At 46.7% G+C, this 26,057-nt stretch overlaps 1 protein-coding gene across 2 annotated transcripts in view; it reads right to left on the bottom strand.

Moving 5' to 3' along the window:
* Nucleotides 1-26,057, bottom strand: part of HTT (huntingtin) — a 149,749-nt gene that overhangs the window by 101,014 nt on the left and 22,678 nt on the right. Inside the window, exons 3-12 of one of the 2 annotated variants that reach the window (XM_060655518.3) lie at nt 24,486-24,606; nt 19,483-19,542; nt 19,010-19,089; nt 17,297-17,435; nt 14,676-14,817; nt 13,576-13,754; nt 7,818-8,019; nt 6,606-6,653; nt 4,107-4,187; nt 2,405-2,748 (exon numbers count right to left, since the gene is read on the bottom strand). In XM_060655518.3, coding sequence (XP_060511501.2) covers nt 2,405-2,748; nt 4,107-4,187; nt 6,606-6,653; nt 7,818-8,019; nt 13,576-13,754; nt 14,676-14,817; nt 17,297-17,435; nt 19,010-19,089; nt 19,483-19,542; nt 24,486-24,606 — 1,396 coding nt within the window. The remainder of the gene's footprint in view (nt 1-2,404; nt 2,749-4,106; nt 4,188-6,605; nt 6,654-7,817; nt 8,020-13,575; nt 13,755-14,675; nt 14,818-17,296; nt 17,436-19,009; nt 19,090-19,482; nt 19,543-24,485; nt 24,607-26,057) is intronic. The other variant, XM_060655519.3, reaches the window with a different exon arrangement.

Below are 26,057 nucleotides of genomic sequence, written 5' to 3'. Positions count from 1 at the left end.
CTCTTTTTGACATTAAAAAAAAAAATCTTTGTCTTTACGAGAAAATTTTATAGTAAGTCAAAAATGAGGGAAATCTTTTAGACAAAAACCTAACACTACACCAGGTTAAGCTTCGAAGTTGCTAGGACTAAATCAACTAAGTTCTGGACACAGTATGTCATCTACTTAGCCAAAACTTGGATTATGATTCCATATTGCAAAATAAAATATTCGCATTCACTTGAAATCCCATGTAATTTGCCTGAAAAACTGAATGATGGAACCTCACTCCGTACACTAGTAATTACTGAAGTAAATTCTGTATCATTTTAAAAAGTCATTCCAAATCCTTACAATTAAATAAAAAACGTCAAGCTACATGTTCAAAAGCAACCCAGAAAAGAAACAATTTCCTCCACTATCCTAATTAGTTTATTAAAAAAAAAAAAAAACAACCTTACCTCAGTTAAAAAAAAAGAAAACTTACAATGAGAAATCCTACCATGACAAAAACCAATACTTTTTGAATATCTTACTACATGCCAGGCAGGATCAAAAAGCACTTGACACGTATGGGCTCCTGTAACCTTCGTGAGCCTTAAGGCACAAGCACTGCTGTCCTCAATCTATGGATGAGAAAACTGAGGCAAGAGGGGACACAAGTGCCCCAGACTGCACAGCCAGTCAACGACAGATCCACATTCTGGTGGCTCCCTGCAACAGGCCCCTGAACCACCAGGCTGAGCTGTCTCACGAGGAAGTCCCCCAGCCCCTTCCCTTTGCTTCTTCTGTCTATGGCACTTATCACCACCTATTTATTTGCGTACCGATCGACTGATTATTGGCTTATTATCTGCCCCCCCACACACACACGCACACGCTCTAGAATAGGGACAATGAAGCTATGACCTAAGGACCAAACCTGGCCCACCACCTGTTTTTATAAACGAAGTTTTATTGGAACGCTAGTTCATTTACGTACTGTCTATGGCCGCTTTCACACAGCAGCAGAGAGGACCATGTGACACAGGCAGTATGGCTCAGAAAGCCAAAGACCTTCGTTGTCCGGCCCAATATGGAGTTCTGCGACTCCCAGTCTAGGATGTTAGCTTTCTGCGAGCAGTTCTGCATGTTGTGCCCTCTACTTATGCCCGGCCTGGGAACAATCCCTGGAGCTTAACAGGCGCTCCATGTATTTGTTCAGCAAACAATTAATGATTACATATGGGACATGGAAGTACCTCATAAACTAGAAAGAACTACGCCAACGTGGAAATTATCAAGGAAAGATGTTCATTCTCTACAGGCCAGAGAGACCCGCAGAGGCCCTACTCCCAGCACTGTTACGCAGTGAACCACTGGGTAACCTCGGGAGACCAGAAGTTTTCAGAATCTCCTATGGTCCTTCACTCCTATTTCTAACAAATTCACCAGAAATCATCCACTGTGAAGAGGCAAGATACCCATGGAAACTGGTGCAATAAACACACACCAGAATCTCCCCCCGCCCCACCCACTTAACATACTGCTCCTGACCCAGCACTCTCCCCGACCTTCCCCTCCCTGCATACTGGTCAGAACCTGCTCATGCTTTTCTTACCCACTGGTCCAGTTATTTGTCCTCCGGGGCCAGGTTTTCTAGTTAAAACCCTAACCGGGAGTGAGCTCCCTTCTCTACCCAAGGAACTCAATCTGCGTGGCCATCAGAAATCCCATGCACACGACAACTCGACAACTGCTCAGTAGGGACAGGCGACTGTTTTATCTCCTGATTTGTCATTCAATGCTTCTGCATTTATCCAAGCTAAAAAAAAAAAGTTCTTAATAAAATCTATGAACTAGTAACAGAACACTGAATAGTACAAATTGCTTAAAAAAAAAAATGGGGTGTCAAACTCAGTCTAAACTTTTCCTGAACTTTTTGATGAGACCATCCCCGAAGTGTTTCTTGTCCACTAGCTCAGAGATCAGAAGTACTTAAATCCATGCTCTATAAGACGGGATATGTTGTAAGAGGTTTTGAAAAGCCAAAAAATATGAAAATAATGCACAGTATTAATGTTTTTAATTACAATGCATTAAGACCACAGATCTATTACCAACAGGCTCCTTATGGATTTCTTAAATAATGATTTGATCTGTGCCCAACAAGTTCTTACAGAATGTAAAATGCAGTTTTAGCAACATTCATATCATCAACTAACCTAATTTCTGACCTCTACGTTCAACACAAATGCCACTCGGCCATTTCCTTCAGTGAGGTTCTCGGGTGGGTCTGAACTCTCCGTTAACGACCTAAGCTGCTGACCTCTGCGCTCTTACTAGTGAGTCACACGGGGAGAGGGAAACAGGCAGGAGGGTGTGGGTCTGGGCCTCCAGGCGAGGCCTCTCCGCAGAAACCGGGGCACCCTCTGCACCCACTTACGATTTCAGAACTGTCTGAAGGGGTCACGGCTGAATCGGGCCCTTCGGTGGTGGTCTGGGAGCTGTCACTGACTGGGGAGGAGGCCTGGGTGCCATCGTTCAGGTCCATGGCTGGGTCAGACGGGACGGCGCTGATCTGGCTCGAGCTGTGGCTCAGGATGTCCTCCTCATCCCCGTCGGTGGCAGCACCTGCCAAGTCACAGCCGGCCAGATCCACCGAGTCCGGCTGCAGCGTGTGCTGTGAGCGGGGCTGCTCGGTGATGATGTCGTGCCCCACGGAGTCGCCAGGGGTGGAGACCCCAGAAGAGGCCGCCAGCTCACCACCAATCTCACCCTTGACTGAGGCTGAAGACAAAGAAACACTCATTCCTCAAAGGGCCAGGAAAAACGTTCAACAGGGACGCTGAAATCAAATGTTCACAAAATACCCCCAAATTCACGGTCACCAAATGTTTCAACTGCAAAAAATCGTCAAATACCATGAAAATGTGAACTAGTATATTTCAAAAGCAAGACAACAGTGCATTCTTCAAACATGACTAAAATTGTGTTTCACTGTATTCTTGACTTACCTTTTTTTACTCTCTTACCATGTCATATTAATAAAATAAGGATTCTCAGCAGATAGTTTTAAATACTGTCAACATTCTGAAGTGGGATTTCACTGTCAAACCTGAAGCACGCTCAGTAACATAACCACTTCAAGTCCTTGAGCAACGGCTCCAGCCAGGGCTTGGAGCCACACAGAAAGATTTCTGTGCTTCACAGGCGGCCTGGCCTGGGACGCGAGGCGGGGCGTCTGCGCACTCTCAGCCAGCAGGGCTCGGAAACGACAGAAAGTCACCGTCTCTGTGAGGTGGGCTTTCCTCCTCCCCAGACCCTGCTCAAGACCGCTAAGCCAGTCCTACCCTCCTGTCCGGCAAATGCGCAGAGCATTTTCCTAGCTTTTTTTTAAATTCCCACTAAAAAGACACACACGCACCACATAAAGTTCACTACAAGAAGGTCTACGCCATGCTGTTACCAGGGGTCATTCCTGGAGGCCCCAAGGGCCAGTGAGCCCTTGAGCTCAACAATACTGCAGACGGCTGTAATTTTGTTTTGTTTTTGTAACTAAAAAAAAAAAAAAAAAATCTATTTCTACTTTGTACAAGTGAATAGATAAATAATCACCACTGGAATTTTTCAGATTTTCCTTCCCAAATACCGTAGCCTTATTTCAGCTGTCTAAAAATAATCTTTTGGATAGGACTGTACAATCCAAACCACTCTCATTTAATCCAGTTATCAGTATCTTAAGCAACGCTTATCACTCATAAAGTGAATAAAGAATCTGTAAGAAATGTAAATTTCTTTCAAGTTAAACTATCCACAATTTTAATCCCATTTTACCCTCACAATCCCTGAAATTCATGAGACACTTACCTACCATCCCCTACTACATAAGAAGACTTATGCTCAGGGAGCATAAACCTAATTTTAAAAGAGCCTCAACCAAGGAAAATAGCAAGTATTTGATGCAAGAAAACACACAGACACGTTTCAAAGTAAATGCTCGAAAAGAAGCATGGGTTAGCCGCCATTCGAGCGAGCTGGCTTCACCGCTACCCCTCAGGAGGGGCAGGACAGGGGTAGGGAAGGTGCAGGGAAGGGGCCAGTAGAGAGGAGGGAGGGGAGCACCACTGCCCCTCCCTCAGAGCTACCTGCGAAGGCGGGGCTGCTGCCCTCCGACCTGGACTCGGAGTCATCCTCCAAGGCTGCTGCGTCTCCGAAGAGCACTTTCCCTAGGAAATGATGTAGCAAGAGTCCTTAAGCTTGCTACACGAAGGACTTTAAAAATCAAACAGATGCACATTCTAAGCGGCAAATCATAAGCATATTTAGTTCACTCTCTCATAGAAGAGTATATGAAATATATTTTTAAATAAAAGTATTTTTATACGTCTAGTGTGCTAAACACAAAGAAGCCACAATATGATATTTAGATATTATTAAAATCAATAAACCTACATGGAACAAAGTTAAAAGCAATGATTCTTAGACTATAACACCAAATATTTTAATAATTAATAAGTATTTACTGACTCAGACCTGTTTTTTTTTAATAATTTATATTATTATTTAATCTTGAAGATTGTTAGCTATGGCTGGAACCAATTCTGTTGGCAACCAGAGCACATATGTAACTACCATGCACCCGAAACTAGCATAGTGCTACGTGGTAACCAGCTGGAATTAAAATAAAAACTTAAAAACAAAAAGAGTTCAAAAACAAAACAGAAAGACCCTGAAGGTCTTTCCTGTTCTCTTTTCTCTTTTCTCTTTTCCTGTTCTCCTGTTCTGTTCTCTTTTAAGTTGCCAGACTCTGTGGCTGACAATCAGAACTTGATCTGGGAGGATGGGATAAGGTTCATCTTCTGCACAGTCCTAAAAATACATTTATCAGTTCTTGGTTTCCAAATTATGTCAATTTATAGTATATTAGTAGGAAAAAAGAAAAAAGCCGTAACGATTTAATTGGACTAATTAAATCATTATGGTTACATTACACAGAGGTCATTAGATGACACTATAGAAGTCATTATTGGCAATTTCTGACTTCTAACTTCACTACTCTTCAAGAAATAGGCCCTAGGTGTGATAACGTCCAGAAATCTATACAGATATGACATTAAAGGAGGAAAAAAGACAAAGAAAAAGCAAAGGATACCCAAACTCTAGATATAATTAACACGGCAACTTGATTAATCTACTAACAGAGTCCTTTATTACAGAGCAAGTGGTTTACCTTGAAGAAGCAAATTAAAATTCCACCCTGTGCACTTGGGTGTTAATGAGAGCAGTCGCTGTCTTTGGAATCAGGGGTTTGCCACTCTGACCCAAAGAGCCCACCTCAAAGGGTGCAAGGTCAAGGCTGCTGCACCCCCGCCCTGCCATCCTACATTCAACATCCACTCTGCTTCTGTCTCCCACAGATTTGCAGATCTCACTTGAAAAAAAAGGATTCTGCAACTATATCAAAAAAGCTTAAAAACCACAGGTCCCCATGAAAAAGGAAAACAAACAAAGCAAAACAAAATAGTAGAAAAACAAAAAAGATATTGAGGACACAACAACCTTCTGGCCAGAAGGAAACAACTCATCTCAGTGGTGGGAGTCAGCCACCTGTGTCTTCTTCACAGGGAAGGTGACTAAGCAATAAGGCAAGTCTCAGAGCAACTGAGCCACCTGCCTGAAGAGTCCCTTTCCCGGAAGCCTCGTGGCCTTCAAACAATCTCGGTATTTCACCACAATCCCAAACCTGATCAAGTATGCCACTATCATGGCCCAAATATTATTGATTCTAAGTTCTAGGAAATGTTTACTTAATCCAGTCAAGGTAGAATATTATTCCTGTTGAGATCCCGTTCGATACTGCAAACAGTATTAGGCATTAGGCTCTCAAGCACTCAAAAAATATATGTTGTATACCAATTATACCTCAATAAATTGTAAAAAAAGATTAGTCTTTTAAGATTTCGAAACAGAAAATGGCAGCAATTCTTTCCTATGGAGATCCAGACCAGAAAATAAAATACTTGGTGTCGTAAAGTGTTAATGTGCACCAAAACTATCACACTATAGATCCAAAACACTGTGATTTAATAGAAATAAATTGTATCAGAACGTTCCGGCATGTACAAAGCTAAATAGGGTTGAAAAATGATAATCAGGCCCAAATTAACCAAATAATTAGGCAGACATCATTCCTGACTAATACTAAACAAAATTCACAGAAAAGGAAGTTAGTTTTATAAAACGTAACACAGACTCTATGAAGGAGTAGGCAAACCAGGACAGGCCCCTTTCTGTGAATAAAGCTTTGCTGAGCACAGGCCACGGCTACGGGCTACGGCTGCCTCCCGCCCCAAGGCAGAGCTGAACCGATTAGAGACAGGAAGGCCCACCAGAGGCCCTTTACAGGAAAAGTTTGCTGACCCCTGACCTAAAGCATTAGAAATTTATGACACAACGATTCTGATATACAAGCAATTTTCCAAGGCCACCCTACAGAACCATTCAGGCCCAGTTATGAGATTCCAGCAATGTTTATAAATACAATCACTCTGCTGAGAAGAGACACAGGCACAGTCGAAGGCATTACAGAAATACAGAAAAAGCAGTGAGACCCAACATAAGACTCTGAGTTCTGAAATAATCACCTTTTTGTTTTCTTGAAAGGACAGGGCTGCATGAAGAACCCCCTCCGGCTGTAAATCACAGAAAATGACAGATGAAAGTAAGGTGACAAGCTGTTAAAATCCAGAAGGAATTTGAAAATCTTCAAAAAGCTTGATTCAGTTTTAAAACTAGAGAATGTACGAACATAGTTCCACAGGCAGTGCTGAACCACCACAGCACAACGCTTTAATTTTGACACATGAAAATTATATCAACGTTCAAATACACAGATCTAAAGATGGGCCCTAAAATACCAAAGAAGCTCAAATAAAGTGCATTTAAAAAGTCAAATGAAAGACATTAGAAATCTCAGATTAGCTGGTCAATTAATAATCAAATATAGATTTTCATTAGAAACAATCATTAGAAATTAGTATTTCCGGCAAGTGTTTGTAAGGTGTGCGTTCCACAGAGGAAAGGATTCTTCAGTACACAGGGCCGTGGACAGGCACATTCTCATTTTCTGCTCATGGTTCAGGCAAACATTTATGTTCGAGCGAGGCAGCAATTAGGCCTCCAGTCACACCCTCTCGGCTGTCAACGCCGTGAGCAAAGGCCGTGCCACACACGCGCTGCGCTACATCGACCACACGCCGCCGGGCCCAGGTGAAGCCTGGAGTCAGCGAAAGCCACAGGAGCCTCCTCTGTGCCAGATCCAGTGCTAGAGGCCACGCTTCGGGGATCCCCATCTACTCCAGCTCCCACGGGCAACTCCAGGTCAGACAGGGCCCACCGGGGCTGGAGGAAAACCAGCGGTCAGTCTGCAGGGCAGCACCGTGCAGGGATTAGGGCCCCGTCCCCAAAGGCTTAAAGAAGAGTGGTGGGGGAGGGGGGGCAGAGGAAGGGGTTTCCTAACGTCTCTGCCCTCAAGGGCAGAAAGGAACTCTAAAGCCCCTACAGAGACTTGAAGATCCCATCTCGGGCCGCGACACGAGGGTCCTGGAAACACTTTCCCTACAGTTTTCGTTTCACGACGGATGAGATGGCATGTGGAGGCAGCCGGGTCAGAGTCGAGAAGCCGGCCTTAGACGCAGGCCTCGTTCTGTCACCTGACCTCTCCACACTTCCGTCTTCCCGTCTACAGCTCAGGCTTCTGAGGGACCGAAGGGCGGCCCCGCTCGGCACAGGGCGGGCCGGCCGCCCGGCCGGTGAGGGAAGCGGGGCGTCGCGGGGACGACCGCCGGAGAACATACCTAGGAGCTCCGCGATGCTGCCGCTGCGGCTCCGGCCGCCGGGCCCATACTGCGCGCCGCTCCGCTGCCCGCCGCCCGGCGCGGTCAAGGCCTGCAGGAGCTCGGGCGGGGGCGTCCTGAAGAGCTGTTGCAGGAGCTCCAGCGCCCCAGTCACGGCGTTGTGGTCTTGGTGCTGAGTGTAATGCAAGGTCAGTTCGTAAACCTGGAAACACAGGGACGAGCGTCATCAGCATGGTCTCTAAAACGTGTCGTAGGGTTCGCTGCTTTTGAGTCTTACGTTAGCAAATTTGTGCCTTAATTTCTCCTCCTAGAAACGTCTCCGTCACGTCTACCAACGTGGTCACGGCTTCCGTGCCGTGTTCTAAATTCCTGGCACGTTGTCCGTGGTCAGATTAACTCCTTACAAAAATGAGGCACTTCCACAAGTGCCACACAGGCTAATGAAGACCTGCCTCTGCCCAACCAGCGAGCAGGAAGGGAGAAGAAAGCTCCCGTCCGTGGCCACTGCAGCTCGTCTCACAGTCAATGCAAGAGGCACTGTCCTGAGCACCACGGAAAAAAAGTTTCCAAACCTTGTTTTTAACGTCTATTCATTTACTTTTGAGAGAGAGAGAAAGAGAGAATGCGCGCACAAGCTGGGGAGGAGCAGAACGGGAGGGAGACACAGGATCTGAAGCAGGCTGCAAGCTCCAGGCTACGGGCTGTCAGCGCAGAGCCCGATGCGGGGCTCGAACCCATCAACTTCTAGGTCATGACCTGTACTGAAGTTGGATGCTTAACCGACTCAGCCACCAACCACCTCAAGAGTTTCATTTTAAAAGCATCGCATCCAATTTTCCTACTGTTCTTAATACTATATTACATTATATGAACACACTGCACTCTGTTACCTTTATTTCTTTTTAAATTTTTTTTTCAACGTATTTTATTTATTTTTGGGACAGAGAGAGACAGAGCATGAACGGGGGAGGGGCAGAGAGAGAGGGAGACACAGAATCGGAAACAGGCTCCAGGCTCCGAGCCATCAGCCCAGAGCCTGACGCGGGGCTCGAACTCACGGACCGCGAGATCGTGACCTGGCTGAAGTCGGACGCTTAACCGACTGCGCCACCCAGGCGCCCCAATTTCTTTTTAAATTTTAATTTAATTTTATTCTTTTCAGTAACCTCTACACCCAACGTGGGGCTCAAACTCATGACCCCAAGATCAAGAGTCACATGCTCTTCCGACTAAGCCAGCCGGGTGCCCCTCTCTTTCCATTTAATTAGAGTTGCCGGACAAAATACTAAGCACCCTGTCAAATTTGAATCTTAGATGAATAATTTTGCAGCATAACTATGTCCTGTGCAATTTCAGGCATACTTACACCACAAAATTATTTACGATTTCTCTGCAATTCAAATTTAACTGGCACCCCGCGTGTTTATTTGGTGAAGTGGGCAGCGCTACCTTTAATATCCTAAAAGTAATACACATTAAAAAAAAAAAAACAGTATAGAGGGGATAAAACAAAAAGTAAATATCTCAGAGGCAGCTTCTTTTAATCATTTGTGTCTAGCTCTTCTGAGGACAGCCTCTATCACCACGGGCCTCGGGTCTACAAACTACAGTCCCCGTACGGGCCAAACCTGCCCACCACCTGTTTCTGGACAGACAGGGGGGTGGGGGGTGCACAGCCACATCTATCATCCGTGGTGGCCCTCCCGCCGCGGTGGTAGAGCTGAACAGCTGGCCCTGCAGAGAAAGGTCGCTGCACCCTGCTCACGATAATCGGCTTCTACCTTGATTTCTGAAGCCATTTATTTTCAACAAACTTTCTATGTAAAATGTAGAAATAAGCACTTCACACTTCCTTTACTCATCTACCCCCTCCCAAATTCTGTTAGCATCATTACTTCATATTATTATTATTATTAATTATTTAAAATGTTTATTTATTTTGAGATAGACAAAGACAGCGCAAGCAGGGGAGGGGCAGAGACAGGGAGAGAGAATCCCCAGCGGTCTCTGTGCTGCCAGTACAGAACCCAACGTGGGGCTCAATCCCATGAACCGTGAGATCATGACCTGAGCCGAAGTCGGACGCTTAACCGACCGAGCCACCCAGGCGCCCCTCAGTACTTCGTACTAAGATTTATACCATTTACATACTATGTAACACTATTCAAATCATATGTGCTTTGCCTAGAAGTTGAGTCTAAAAATGGAATGAAGGGGTACCTGGGTGGCTCGGTCAGTTAAGCGTCCACCTCTTGATTTTGGCTCAGGTCATGATCTCACGGTTGTGAGTTCAAGCCCCGCGTTGGGCTCGGTGCTGACAGCTGGAGCCTGGAGCCTGCTTCAGATTCTGTCTCCCTCTCTCTCTGCCCCTCCCCCACTCATGCTCTGTCTCCCTCTCAAAAATAAATTAACGCAAATAAATATTAAAACTCCAGCATGTATCTTATCACGTGTACATACACACTATTTACTACAAAGGCCGTTCATGTGACCGGACCCAAAAAGAAACATTTCATTTTTACTAGTGCTGTGTCACTTAAAAGAAAATGTCCCAAAGATAATAAACAGATTCTCTTTTCTCATAATCCAAGATTTGCTTAAAATTAGTTAACACTGGAATTTGCTTTGTAATTGGAGCATAACACCCTTTAATGATTCTTCCTGGTTCTCCTAGAACTGCTCTTCACTGCTCTTTCCCCTCCTTGTAAATACATACACGCGCCTTTTTCCCAGCTTCTTAATCCTGACATTCGCCGTAGGCAGTTTCGTGGAGCTCCTCCAACCCCCGTTTCCAATCTGGATGGTGTGCTGCTCACCAGACCCTCCTACAATACTTCTACCACATTTCTGAGTTGTTAGGTCTTGGTTTATGGATTTCAGGCTTTCCTCTTTTTTTGTATCTATTTCTCACTTTGCTGGAATACACCTTCTAATAAGTTTTTCAAAAAGCATACAATGATAAGCAAACTAAGTTCTTGCACATCTAAAAGTATCCAGGGGGCCTAGGTGGCTCGGTTAAGCATCCAACTCTTGATTTTGGCTCAAGTCACGATCTTAAGGTTCTTAAGATCAAGCCCTGCATCAGGCTCTGATCTGACAGTATGGAGCCTGCTTGGGATTCTCTCTCTCTCCCTCTCTCTCTGACCCTCCCCGACTCCTGCGCGAGCTTTCTCTATCAAAATGAACAAACTTTAAATAAAAAATTTTTTTAAAGTATCTATATTTTGCCCACACTTACTTTACAGTTTATAATTTAGCCAGGCTCAGGATTACTTTAAGTTCTATTTAAATATACTGTAGTTAGCTAAATTACATTGGCAGAGTTGAACTTCTTACTCAAAACAATTTAAGTCAGAATGGCTATCAGCCAAAAGAAAATGGATTACAATATGATTTAGAGATAATCGTGTCTTGCGTGCTCGTTCAGTGCTGTGCAGGATCATTTGCTCACTTTGGAGAAAAGTCACCATTAAGAAAATGAGTACTTAAGCACCGCACCCCATACCCTTCACTCGGTCCTCCCAGGATTACTGCTGCCCCAGTGTGACGTAGTTTCCAACATCCCTCTAGCCTCACACAACTTTCACCAGCGCCCCTGCTAATCGGCGAGGAGCCCTGAGACTTCGCGGGACCCACATCGGTTCCCATCTGCACACGCGTGCTCACTCCTTGGACTTGGCCAAGGCTGTAGTCTCTGCCTATAAACTTCTCCCACCTCCGGGCGTCTGGTCAAATCCTACCCACCATCGGCATCAGCTCTTAACCAAGCCTCTCGGGCACGCCTCCCTGACCTTGGTCATGCAGGGGCCTCCTCACTTGTGCTTCCACAGCACCCCGAACCCACCGCCTCACCACGCCGTCTAGTGATTATTGGCTTGCTTCTCCCAGCAGACTAATGATCTCCAACGTTTCTTGACCAAGCAGCATTTCTTTAAACATCAGAAAAAAATTCTGAGTATGGATCTGCAGTACTTACGTATTTATTTTAAAATATTATACGAGTACTACAGAGCTCAGATATCATGCACATCCTAAAATGTGTACTGAATCTGACAAGACTCTAGCTGGTTATCGATTTATAAGAAATACAGAAAACAAATATGTTCACTTACAAAATTGTAAGCAATCAGACTGCCAGGACTGCCACCGGACAATCTGTCCCTTCAACAAACGGACTCACGATGGAAGTGACCATCAGACCAAAGAGAGTCACGGTCCTTGTCAGCCAATCTCACTTGCATACTGATTCCAAAAGAATAAAGTAAACGACTGACAGGATGAGTGGATAATTGATGTTAAGGAAATGTTCTTTTCTTTTTAGGTGTGACCATGGCATTGTCATTAAGTTGTAAAAACAAAGAAGGATACGAACTGGTATACTTGAAGATACAATGACTGGAATTTGCTTCAAAATAATGCAAAAAAAGGGATAATGAGAGAATCATAATTGACCCTGAGTTTATAATTATTAACACAGGCGATAATTACTAAAGGCTATTCCACCTGCGTTTGTATGTCTGGAAATCACCATAATAAAACGTAAAACAAGCAAGATAAGAATGAAATAACCATTTTTTAAATGTATTATTACCTCTAGAAAACCTGTTTTACTCACTAAAACATTCGGTAATGGTTTTTTGAGAGGGCAATATGTAATCGTCATATCTCCTGAGAACGTCATTACTGATATTCTATAAGACAGCAGAAGGACGGCTGGTTGGAGTGAACTGTCAGACCCCAAACTTTGTTAGAGCCTGCTCCTTCTCAGTTATTTTTCATTAACCAGCACTCCCAGGGCCTTACCATGCACCAGGAAATATTCTAAGCACTTTACAAATATTATCTAACTCAATGCCTAAATCATTAAAGCATTACCTTCGAGTCATCAATTCTATGCAAGAATTATTTTAAGCCACTTAAGATTTTGTACCCTACAAAGTTTAGGTAAGGAACACAACTCATAAGTCCACTTGGCCCAAATAAATACCTATGAACTACAACGTCATCGATATGTGGAAAGCAGAAAACAGAACCAAGGCACCCCTCTCCAGACCCCAGGTTGTATGCCTCGACTCCTATATACACCATATGACCATGTGACTTACAGGAAAGGTAAGGGCTTCAGTAGCATCCAGTACACGAAATATGGTGAAAACCCTAACATGTTAAGCCAAGCTTATGAAATTGCTTGAAACGCAGCCACACTCAAGGTTAACAAAATAACCTGGATGAGCACACCACAAGGAATGAAGTCAACTGCTGAAGTCAGCTGCTGATCACATCGTATCAGAATGTATACAGGGTTTCTCTATACTGCAAAGAGAAGTTTTAACATATTGTTCCTATGCCCCAGGGGACCATGTTCCTAACTCCCTGGGTAGAGAGACCAGTACACCAGACCACGGGTTCCAGGGGCAGAGACCACACCGAAAGAGCTCACCACTGCATCCCCAGCACCTGCCCTAGTGCCAAGCACACAGTGGATGCTCAATAAATACTTACTGTACGAATGAGCACATTTCATGAGTCCTGGCTTTACAAACATGAGGCATTCTCGGTAGCCTCATGAGAGATTACCTTCATGCAGGGAATGTGCCATACAGACGTCACACAGCTAGGGGTCGTGACCTAGGATCGGAACCAGGTGGCCCAGCTGCAGAGACTATTAATCCTCGGCTCTGCCATTTCTCTTCCAAACTATTTGATTCTCTGAATGTCATTTATATACGGGCACTGGAGTGCGCCACGTGGCTCCTACCTGGATGAGCTGCTCAGTTGAGGGACAGACTTCCATTTCTTTCCGTGTCACCCCAAAGCTGCCTTTCAGGCTCGTGTCCTTGACCTGCTGCTGCAGCAAGGGCACCAAATACCTCAACGTGAGCAGCACTCCGAGAATCAGGAGGGTAGAGTGTTCGTCCTCAACAGGAACCAGCAAGCCTAGAAAGGCAGCAGTAAGATTTCTCATCATCATCTGCTTGGAGATTCACAGCTCCACTTGTTTAAAAGAAGAGATCCACAGGAGAACCGTATTACGAGGTTGGCAGTGAGGAATCAAGATGGACAAACATTACTGTGGAAAAATACACAGGTATCTCATCTTCAGGCCAAACCCTGGGAGTGGCTTTAAAGGAGCAGCTTTACATCCTGGGCTGAGCGAGGCCCGTTAGAGTGAGTCTGGCTGCATATGAAAGGCAGGCAGTTCTTTCATATCAAATGTCCACACGGCCCCCTCAGCGCTGGCTAGCGTTGACTTCCACAACCACCCCAAGTACAGGAGAAACCGGGAGCAGACCCACACCTGCACGGGGAGCCTGCGAGAGGCCTCAGGGACTCACTATGCTCCTTGCTGGCACGTACAGTGTGCGGTCTGCGGCACGAGGGCCAGGCCAGGTGCGCGGGGTGGCACGCTGCCTCACGGCCACTGCCCTGTAAGCTGTCCTGGGCACAGAGAAGGGGCCTTTTCCTAGTCACCACAAAGGCCCGACGTGGGCTCATCGCAGCCTCCCCATAGTTCCCGTTCAGTGGTCAGCCGGTGCCAAAGGGCCTGGGCTGGGAGATGAGGGGTGCCTGATTTTAAAGAATTCAAAAGCTGTGTCTCAGGGGGTGCCTGGGTGGCTTAGTTGGTTGAATGTCCAACTCCTGGTTTGGGTTGAGAGTCGTGGCATCCAGTCCTGCATGAGGCTCTGCGATGAGTGTGGAACCTGCTTAAGATTCTCCCTCCCTGTCCCTCAGCCCCTCCCACTGCACACACGCTCTAATTAAAAAAAAAAAAAGAAGAAAAAAAAAAAGCTCTGTGTCAGGCAAATGCGAGAGACTGTGCCACACGGTGGGGAAAATCCCAACCACGCTGCATCTTACCCAGGAGCACGTTCAGTAGCCAGCTATAGAAGTACTGCGTCCTTCTGGAGTGCTGGCAGATGGTCACTGCTGAGCCAGCTGCAGTACGCCGAATGGTAGGCGAGCTTGACTTCAGATTCGCTATGAAAGCCTTCAACAGAACCTAGGGAAACACAAATCCAAGTAGACAAAAGACCAAACTCCTATGAAGCTTATCATTTTATTTCAGAAAACGTACTCCAAATTCTCACAGAGTGTAGGTTGTAAACAAATGGACTTTCCTGTAGCATCCCAAATTCGGGACGTTCCAGAGCAGTCTGCAAACATGCAGTCTACTTACTTCCCTATAAAGTGTAAGTAGGGACCTTGTTCAGGACGTACGTCCTGTACCCAAGAGTGAACACCTGAGCTTCTGGAAAAGGCGTGCCCACGGCATTTGGGTACAGGGTCAGCAAATGACACTGGAAAATAAAGGCAGTAAAAAACAACAACGACAACAACAACGAAAATGAAAATGACAAAGTCAAGGAGAAGAGAGTAGTCACCAACTAGAGCCACGTCCTAGCCTGAGGGACGGCTTGCAGTTGTGCTGCTAGTGTCACCGGGAGGTGCTTCCTGGCCTGCAACACCCGCGAACAAGCTGGACTGCAGCAGCACAGTGCCCACGGGTGTCTCCTAAGGGGCAGGAGAAGACGCCTTGGTCTGAAGCAACAGGCTGACCCAAAGGAGATGGCGCTAGAATACCAATGGTGGCCATGTAAGTCTTAACAAAAATATCCAAAAAAGGCGTGTTCACCTACTTTCACGAGTTTGGAAACTATCTTACGTAAGAACCAGGTAACAATTAAAAGCACAACAAAGAGTTACAGCTAATAAACCAAAAAAGATAAAATGTCATCCTAAAAATACTCGACCCCGAAGGAAGCAGGCTCACAGAGGGAAAGCAGGCTCACCATCCATCACCGCGGAAAGCTCACCAGGGGACAGGTCCCTGCCATGCACCTGCTTCCAATCAGCTTTTTAGAGTCTCACTCAAATCTAAATGCACAAGTGCCAACGTAACAGAGAAAGACCAGAACAGAGGAAGTCAGAAGAAACAGAAGTCAAAAAAAGTTGTCAAGAAAACTGTAATCCATCCTCAGAAAGAGAAGAGTATATTCATGAAGCAGGAAGAGGATGCCAGAAAACATAATCATTCTGAACACAAGGAGCTCTTAGATATTAACGAACACAACAGAAGGGTTTGAGATGGACGTCTAGAAAGTACAGAAAAAAGAAAAGGAAAACAGAAATAAGAGATGACACAAATTCTATCAAAACAAGGAAGTATGCCTAGAAAGGTAAAGGTATGGCATCCAGAAATCAGGCGTCCAAAAGGAAAGCAGCAAAAACAATTCCTAGGATGACAGCAAAGAAAAGTCTGAAGATACGACTGCACCTCAGGCCTAAAGAGCATCCAGGCCAGACCGAGGCAGACAGCTGGAGAATTCTAGGTCAGAGGACCCCGGTGGAGAAAATGGACCCAATACATGGTCTGCCATGTGCAGAATTGCACTGAGACACATTTTACAAAGCTGTTGGAAAGTATGAGAAGATACCAATGGCCAAAGAATAACAAGCAAAATAAAAGAGAGGCAATTATTAACTCCCAAAAAACCAAAAAGTTCTACATAGAAATAGAATCATAGCACGGAACATCGTTGTGACTATTACTTGGGCATGAAATGCCACACTGAATACTAATGTAACTACAGTAAGAAGATGGAAGCCAGTTAGAACTAAATTTATCACTCATTTAAAAACAAACAAACAAACAAACAAAAAAAACCAGGCCACCTAGCTGTATATTGCTACGATATATATGCTATATAGCACGTTATCTAGAAATGTGGATGGAAATGCCAAAAGAAACACTAACAAAGGAGTGGCCCACAAAAAGGAGGAAGTCAAGAATCCTCATGTGGCAGGGTCACAATTTCTGGTCATTAAAAATAAAATACAGGGGCAGCTGGGTGGCTCAGTCGGTTAGGAGTCCAACTCCTGGTTTCGGCTCAGGTCGTGATCTCACGGTTTGTGAGTTCAAGCCCCACATCGGGCCCTGTGCTGATGGTATGGAGCCAGCCTGGGATTCTTTGTCTCCCTCATTCTCTCTCTGCCCCTCCCAGGCTCACTCTCTCGGTCTCTCTCTCAAAAATAAATAAACAAACTTAAAAAAAATTTAAACTAAATAAAACACAAACGTGAGTGTGGAGGCTGCTTATTTTGCTTGTTGGGCACAGAACAGAGGTCAAGTGGTCCCCACTGGCTGCAGGGGACCATCAGTGAGCTTTCTCCTGCCTGCACTTCTGGGACAGTCACCTCTCCGCAGCTAGGTTAAGGAGTCCACCTAATATACCAAGAACCAATCTGTTCTAGAAAACCACCTTCTGAATTTGCATCTATAAACCATCTCCTTACTTAACTCTACCCCACAATAAGAAAGCAGAAATAGAAAGAAGCTCTCTGTGTGCCTCGAAATAATTAAAAACATTTTAACTTAAATTATGAAGCACAATATAACTCAAGAAGTGCTCTCACACGATGGCCTGTCCAAAAAGCCCACAAGACTCATTCACATTTGTGACTTACGGTGATAATCATACCTTAATTTCATTGTCATTTGCAAAATTGCCAAAAGAAGCCATAATTTTAGGGACAGCTGCAGCCAAGGTCTCCTGAACAGATTCCTCGGGTCTCTTGCTTATTCGAGTCAGGCAAGGCAAAAGGTTTACCAAGTAAGGCCTGCATGTATGAAAGGAACATGAGTTATTCTTCCAGGTCTACTTCACTGAGGAATAGAAACAATTAGTTTAGTACCTGTTAGGGAAGAGCCAGTTTTCATATGCAAAACAGTCCTTAACAGAAAGTAGACAAAAAGATCAGGGGGGCTAAATGCACACCAAGTTCCAATGTTGGGAGACGTTCATCCTTCATTTCTCTGTGATCACACAGGACCCTCACCTTGTTTGAAAAACCGTTCGTAGTAAATTATAACAGTGAAGTATTCATATTTTAAATCAGAAAATAATAGGTAACAAATAAAAGTTAAGAAATGAAACATTTTCTTGGAAAAGGAGCTTTGCAAGGAAATATTTTTAAGTGTTCAAACTAAATACGGTCTTCGAGATAAGACGTGGCCCTCCAGAGAGGAAAAGCAGACCGTGCGGGATGCAGGAGAAGGGAGTCACTGGACAGCAGAGCGGAAACCACAGGAGACCCCTCACAAACACGCGCCCAATGTTAACAGGCGCCCTCTGGTGGCGGAGAAGAGCAGGCCCACACCTGGGACTAAGGGACTATTTTGCCTGAAAAAAATACACCGGCCACGAGGAACAAAGAAACGTGCAAAGAAGCAACATCAGGCCAATGTGCTAACAGACAGTGGCCGAGATGGTAGTCAGTGGAGGCAAGATCTCCCCGAGTAAGGAGTCCGGATTTTATCTCAACAGCTCTGGGAAATGACTTTCAGTAGAAAGTTTAAGTAAGGAAATGACATGACCCGATCACATTTTTTAAGGTCACTTGGGCTGCTGTGTGGAGAACTTGGGATGTGCTGCTTCAAAGATATAAAAAAAATTTCAAAATATGGATAGTAAAAGAAAAATGTTGCACAAAAAGAAATTTCCTTAGTGACGTATCTCCACGGCCACATAAGATTCTTGTTCAACTCAAAATCAGTGGGATAAATCGTGGTTTCCCACTAACAGTGAGGGTCGGGGCCCCTGCACCGGCTCCTCCGGGACGCAGCCCAGGGCCTCTGGACATCAGTCTTGCTGGTTAAGGAGAAGAAGGCACAGATGAAAACCAGGGACTTCTTTTGATTCTCAATCCACCGGGGACAGACGTTCCCACTAGTCAAACTTCATTCAGTTTAACACTCACAGTTCGAACCCACATGAGAGACAAAGGCATATTTCTAGAGAATTCCTACGGCAAGCAATGATGAGACCGGTTCTCGACCTTCAACCACATGACGAGCATCTGCTCGGCGACGAGCACGTGCAGACACGGTCACCGGGGCCGTGCTGCCACAGAGGACACACGGGGAAGACCCCGCTATCCTGGGGGGCGTGCCTCTGTCTCTTGGAAGCGTGGGTGGACAGAAAATGAACACGCACACCGACAGTGTCCCAGAGTGCTCCTGAGAAGTGCTATGATGAGAACAGAAACAGGAAACACCGGCCACGACGGGGAAGGCAGTGGTGGACAGCATTAGCCGGAGCTCAGGGAAGACACTGGAGCTGAGAGGTACAGAATCCACAGGAGCTGGCTCCCCACCGACGCACAGCGCTAATAAGCCAGAGCGCACCGCCTACCTGCATTTCTGAGGCCGAACCAGGTGAGCCAGCTCCGCAAACCTCCACAGGGCAGCACGCAGGCTCCGGGGAGCGCCATTCTGAGGAGGGGGGGGCGGGGGGAGCGACACGTTACATTTCCGAGTCAGGGACACTATGCACCAAAGGGTCCTCACAGACACAAGAGCGTCTGTCTGTTGCTTATTTCTACGTTTTAGAGACAAGGCCACGCACAGGCGTGACCGCTGCAGAAACGTCGCGGCCGAGGGGCTTCACTTACACGGATACAGAAACTAATTCCCATCTCCTCTCATAAATAATGAAATAATGAAGAGCAACCTTGCAAAGAAAAATAAAACAGTGAAGTCTGCTTTACCAAACAGCATTTCCTTCCCGCATTCCCGCTTATTAAATAAAAGACAAGATTTCACGTCTACCGCTCCGTGCAGTGACACAGTCACCACTTCCCTCAGTAAGAGAAAACGAAGGCCTACCTTTTTGACTTCCTTATAGAGTTCAAGCTGTAACCGCGGAAGATTCGAGTCCATCAGCGCCTGCAACGGAACACAAGAGAGCTGGTCGCAGAAGGCTCGTTCCACCAGCAGCCCGGAAGAAAACTAAAAGGCGCTTAAAATTTCACTTCGGGGGCAAAGTAGAACAGAAGAGCAAGTAAACCAAGAGCCTGCTCGTTAAGAAAGAGGCACATATACTTGGGAAGATACTGAATAAACTAGACACAGGTCATTCACTTGAATAAAAACACAGAAGCAAAAGAATTCAACTAGATCTATAATCAAATACTACATAATACTGAGGTTAAATGGTAGATGGTTCAAATTCATTCTAATGCTCTTATATCAAACCCTTTATAGGTCTTCAGCAAGAGAAGAAAACACCTGAAAGGTTTTTCTTCATTAAAGAGCATTCTGCTAGATGAACCAACATTAGCAACGGCCTGAATGAGGTCTGCGGTGCCAGCAGGGCGGGGAGTCCACTTGGAAGATGAGAGCCCCTCGCTCGACGTGGGAACACTCGTCTTGGCGGGCACAGAGCCCTTGTCCTTTCCCCAGGTCCTCCCTGGACGCATGCGTGCTCCCAGCCCCATGGCTCAGAACCCACAGCCAGCGAGGAGCCTCGTGCTCCTCACAACACATTTCTCGCCCCCATCCCTGCTCACTTAGGGGCCAAACCAAAACTAATGGCCACGAGGTCAACTTCAACCCAGTGAGAATGGCTGAGCGCCACCACCAGCTTGCCCGCACAAAGCCCATGTCAGAGAGGGCTTCTCGGGGTGGAAGGGGAGGAAAGAGTCCTGGCCCCCACCCTTGCCCCTGGGAACCCTCTCCTCTGAAACGGTACTGCCGATGGCCTGTCCACCAAGAAGACAGCAGAGACATAACCAAGCCTCAAACCAAGCCTCTCTCATGCGATACACAGCATATGATGGCTACAGCCTGAGCTGGTCTGAGTAAAACTCAGGTGACTCACCTACTGGTTCGGTGAGCTTTAAAGTCAGAAGCAAAGCTCCATTTGGGGAGGTTCCAAAGTATAACAATATCTCAGAAATGTTTCTTTTAATTCTTTTTTTTAACGCTTATTATTTATTTTTTGAGAGAGAGAGAGAGAGGGAGAGAGAGAGGGAGAGAGAGAGAGGGAGAGAGAGAAAGGGAGAGAGAGTGCGAGCAGGGGAGGGGAAAAGAGAGAAGGAGACACAGAATCTGAAGCAGGCTCCAGGCTCTACGCTGTCAGCACAGAGCCCGATGAGGGGCTCAAACTCACGAACCGCAAGATCATGACCTGAGCAGAAGTCAGACACTTAACCAACTGAGCCACCCAGGCGCCCCAATATCTCAGAAATTTTTAAATCCTAATCTTCCATTTCAGCTTGTACTAAAAATCCTTAAATGAACACACCAAAACAGACAAACATATATCAAGGCGCTACTTGCAAATAAAACCAGAAGGTATATCCCAGTTTTATTTCACGTTATGTTTTATAAGCTAATCTCAAATTTAGTTTGTAACAAGAGAAAACAAACCCTCAAACCCCTAATAATAGCACAGAATCGGGGTTCCCAGACCCTGGGGACAGCAATCTGACCCTTCCCTGCTCCTGAACCTTCCACACTGAAGCAGACATACCCGCTCAGCTGCCAAATCGAGCCTGTGACGGCCCGCCTCTGTCTCCTCGCTCACGCTCCCGGGGCCACCGTCCTGGCCCAGACCTCACTCTCCCAGGCCTGGACTACTCAACCTCCCACATGGATCTTCAGTGCCCAGGTCCCTCTCCCCTCCAAGGCAGGCACACACTGTCACAAGGCTACTCTTCCAAAATAAAGCTCTCCGCCGACCACGTCGAAAATCTGAGAGCTCCTCATCCTCTACCAAATGAAGTACAAACCCTCGGAACTGGCCCTCAACACCCCCGTTCTCCGATGACACACACTGGAGCCACCCTCCTCGGAGAGCCTGCAGAGGCTTCCTGGGCCTCCTAGAGGCAGCTGTGCAGTGGTCAAGAAGCCCCCCATCTCCTCACTCACCACCACCTCCAGGAAGCCTTCTCTGCCTCCCCAGACGAAGTCACCTCAAGCTCCTGCCCGCCATGAGGACGCCTCTTGCCGATGTCTCTCAGAACTTAGAGTCTGTGCCATGTACTGAACTATTTCTGTGAAAAGATGCTTCTCCACCTGAGACTGAAAGTCACATGAGGCAGGAGCATGCTGTTGGGCCACGCCGGGCATTTTCCTACATAAACGAAAAGCACCACGCATCCCACTGCTTAGGCCATGCTGAGCCCGGTCCTCATGAGAAGCACAGCAATACTCAACAGAAGACCAAAGCCCAGGACGTGACTCCCGGTGACGGTGTCTGTGTTCCTGCCCTCCTGACACCGAGCCGAGGGGCCGTCCGCGGGCTCCCATGCCTGTCCTTCCTCTGCCGCAATGACAGCAAATCAAGCCAGACCTGGTCCCGTCCCAGCCTGCTGAACCTGCAGACCAGAGCATCTGGGGAGGCACGGATCTGAGTGCAGCCAAACCTCACCATGCCGACTGTAAGCAGAAAGAAGTTGAGAGAGGCTGACCTCGTCTTAACGTCCAGGGACATAACAGGAAATCTTTGAACCTCTGCCCTGGGAGGCCTGACACAGAGGAAATGGGACAAAAGTAGGGAGGTGGCCAGGCCTCAGGTCACGAGCCAGCGTCACGGCCGACAACCACCACACATTCACCAAGCTATTCTGTCCAGCGGCTCTCAGAAACAGGTCACTGAAGAGGACAGGCTTAAAAATGGAACAAAGCTTACGTGTCCAATGGTCAACTCAGAGCACTCTGGGGCCACACTGTCCCCTCTGCCCTCCTTAGTCTCCCTCTTGCCATGAACCAAGGCATGGTGCCCTCTTTAGGTGCTGTGATTCTAAGCATCAGATTTAAGAACTGAAATATCAGAAAAAGCCCAGCCTGGCCCTGCCTGCAGGAATAAAAAAAGCAAGCCAGGATATTTAGGCCTGGAGAGAAGTGAACACAACTGAAAAAGGCCATCTGCAGATACGCTGCGGGACCCCACGCACATGTGTCGCCGACGGGTCACGCGGCACAGGGAGCAAGGGTACCTGGCCACTGGGCGTATGTCGCGGTGGGAGGCGGGGTGCGAGCGAGAGCAGGGGGTGCGGGCGGAAGGAGAAGACCGGGTGGCTGCCCAGAGATGGGGGAGGGCCTCCCTAAGGCTGCTCCTGACAGAGTGAGCTGGGCGCCGTGGCTACCGAGCCCAGAGAGCATGCCAGCCAAGAAACAACACACTCCCAGAAGAGAAGGATTCCTGAAGACCGTGGAGTCCGTGTGACGGCAGAGAGGGCAGCTGGTTTGCTCACATGCCCCTCAGACTCCTGGGGTAAGAATGTGAGAATCTCATCATCACAAGACTACACCTCTTGCCGCCTGGAGGACCAGTGAGGGGCCAGGACGGTGCTGAGCACATCGCCTACACCACCACCTTTGACCCTCACGCACATACACACAGACACACACACACACACACACAGACAGACACACACACACGCACTCCTACACACCACCAAACCTTGTCTGATTCCCTTTGTAGGTGAGGAAACCGAGGCTCACAGATTTACATATGTTTCTCATAGCTGTTCAGTTGGTAGGGGACAGAGGAAAGACTTGAAAGCAGTTCTCCTTCACCCCAAAATCCACATATGCTTTATCAGCCCGGTAAAGTGCCTCCGTCTCCCTGAACGTTGCAGGAGGGGGGGTGATCCTCTCCCGGAGGAAGGCTGGATCCGTGAAGGAGGAAGGAAGGATAACTGCTCGGCCAACGTAAAATGCGACCACTCTGCAGAGAAAGCCCCGGGAAAGACTCCAAAGAACAGTTTGGTTTATCAAGACCCTAACGAGACGGGAAATACTCAACTAGCCTATGTTAGCTCGGGGTCCTTGGTTCATCTGGCCAGGTGAGCATCACTGGGAAAAGAGCCTCCACGGAAAACCAAGAGACGGAAGCTCTTCTCAAAGGCTTATCTAAGTGTCACGAGTGGAACTGAAGGCAGTAAGAAAAAAATAAGAAAACCAGAAAGGTCCCCAAAACAAGGACCCCTGCAGGGAAGGAAACAAGGTACGTTTTTTTCCTTAACCATTATCAAGAGCTAGGTTTTGGAGGAAGTGTCAAGAACTGTGCCCGAGACCCATCCTCGGTGCCCACGGCCTATGGTGGGAGCACTACGTATGGACACACGATCCAGAAGGCCCGTTCACAAACTCAAAGGTGGCCTAGAAGAAGTGACCGGGATGGGCTGGGGACACTAGAAGAAGGGCAGAATGAGAAAAACCAGGACAGTTTTCCATTGCATTAGGAATTGTGGAAGAAGGCCTTTATCTTCAAAGGCAGCAGAGAACAGAAAAAGAAGAAGCGTAGCTTGAAGCTCTGGTGATGTTGGGCACAAAGTCGGCCTCAGGAAGCAGTGACAGAAGAAGACAGGTGTCCCCTCCCTGCTCCTCAGCTTGCCTGTAGCCCAAATGCTTTGGCATTCCGGCTCTGCCGTCCCTCCTCGGGAGCTCCTTCCACCCGGTGCCACCACACCAGCCCCAGCCGGTCTGTGACAGAAGTCACGTCTTTATGGGCACACAGCACTGCCTGACCCAGGTCTCCGCAGGACAGGGAAAGCAGACAAAGGAAGGGAAGCTAGAGCACCACAGACAGACTGCGTTCACCTGTCCCCTGCCCTCCCAGGGCCTTGTGGCCGCTCGAGGTTCAGCCCACACAGAAGCTGCTGTCTGTAGTGACATTTTCCCCAAGAACACCGAGCGGCTGCCAGTAGAGCCCATCTGTGACTTAGGCACACACACGGCCTTCTGAGTCAGCAGGGGCGACAGGCAGGCTGGCAACCACACCGCGAATGAACGACATCCAGAGCGACTCCGCCCCTCCAAACACAGTCTGTTCTCTCGGCCACATTGCAGCTGGGACAGCACGGCTCACGGGGGCTTACTTTTATGACTCTGTTGAGGCACTCGTCAGCCACCATCCTGACATCCGACTCTGCATCATCACTGCACAGCAGGAAGAGTTCCATAGCGATGCCCAGAAGTTTCTGAAATTCTGGAGAATTTCTAAGTTAAAAAAAAAAGAGAGAGAGAGGCTGTCACGGCCAAGAGGAGCCTAGAAGACATGACAATGAAATGCAATGAGGTATCTGGTGTCCTCTACAGGACGCTGGAACAGTAAAATGACATTACATAAAAATGAAGGTTAATAAGTACATTAACACTGATTCATCAACTGTGAAAAACATACCACAGTAACGTAAGATGCTAAGAACTGGGGTAACCGGATGTGAGGTAGAGGGGAACTCTCTATGCATCTTTACAATTTTTTTAAAATCTAAAACTATTCTAAAATTTAAAAGCTTATTTTGAAAAAGATTGTAAGCCAAATTTCACTTTTTTAAAGTTTTAGTTAAATCAACCTCAAAAAGCCACTGCTTTGTATGTATTTTGAACTCCATAAAAAAGAGGAAAGATACTGCTTCGCTCCCAGACAGCCATCTGCCGCTCTCTGCCAACAGGTTACTTCTACTCTTGCTGACAGTATTCTTGGAACCCTGAAAATCAGTATACCAATATGACTCTTGTACTCCTTTTTATTCTTGCTTTCAATGTGTTCCAAAGTATAACCACATTCCACCGTAAGACTACACACGATCACGGGCAGGCTGTGCTTTCTGCTGCTCTGTCCCAGTCTCGCAAAGACGGGAATCTATGTAACGCTCGCAGATGATTTTAAAATGCTTGACTGAGACCGTCTGGGTTGTCGTGATCCATGTGGCTAAGCACAGCCGCAGCAGAGATAAGCTGGTGGGCCATGTACTGGACTTGATTTCCCGGCACCGTGAAGTACCACCAGCCCAAACACAGCCCCTGAATAATGCCGCTATCCTTGAAGACTCAAAATCCGACTCTGTTTCCCGGTCTCCCCCTAGAGTCCTCGGAGATGGAGGTCCTCTCCCCCTTCCTCACTTCATCGTGGTTCCTACCAACGGTCAGAAGGACCACGAGCCTAAGAGAAACCCGGGGACCATCTTAACAACGGCCGACAAATACAGGCAAGAAACAAAACATGCCACCCAGCGCGACTTCAGACCTCATCTGTGGGGAACACAGCTGTGAAAAAAGGGCTCAGCAGGAAAGGCCTCCGAACACGGACACGGCCGCTCCAAGCAGCGTTGGCTACAGAAACACAGCCTGAGCCATATGTGTGATTTTACAGTTTCTGGGGCACACGTCAAAAAGAAAAAGAAAAAACAAAATTAATTTTAATAACACATCATTTAATCCCATATATCCAAAATATAACTATTTCAACAAGGAATCAATATGGAAAAATTACTGTCTACTTAACAATCTTTTCTTTAGAGCACATCTCAGTTCAGACACAAAACTTTCATCAGACATACTTTATCTGTGTTTAGACTTCTAAAACCCACAGATGAAAAAGTTTGCTTTCAAAGGTTTGCTTTCAAGTAACAAATAAGTTCTGAACATCTAATGCACAACACAGTGAT

The sequence above is a fragment of the Panthera onca genome, chromosome B1 (assembly GCF_046562875.1).
Source record: "Panthera onca isolate mPanOnc1 chromosome B1, mPanOnc1 haplotype 2, whole genome shotgun sequence".
Taxonomy (NCBI): domain Eukaryota; kingdom Metazoa; phylum Chordata; class Mammalia; order Carnivora; family Felidae; genus Panthera; species Panthera onca.
The sequence above is the reverse complement of the archived record's forward strand: the minus strand, read 5'-3'. Positions and strand labels throughout refer to the sequence as shown.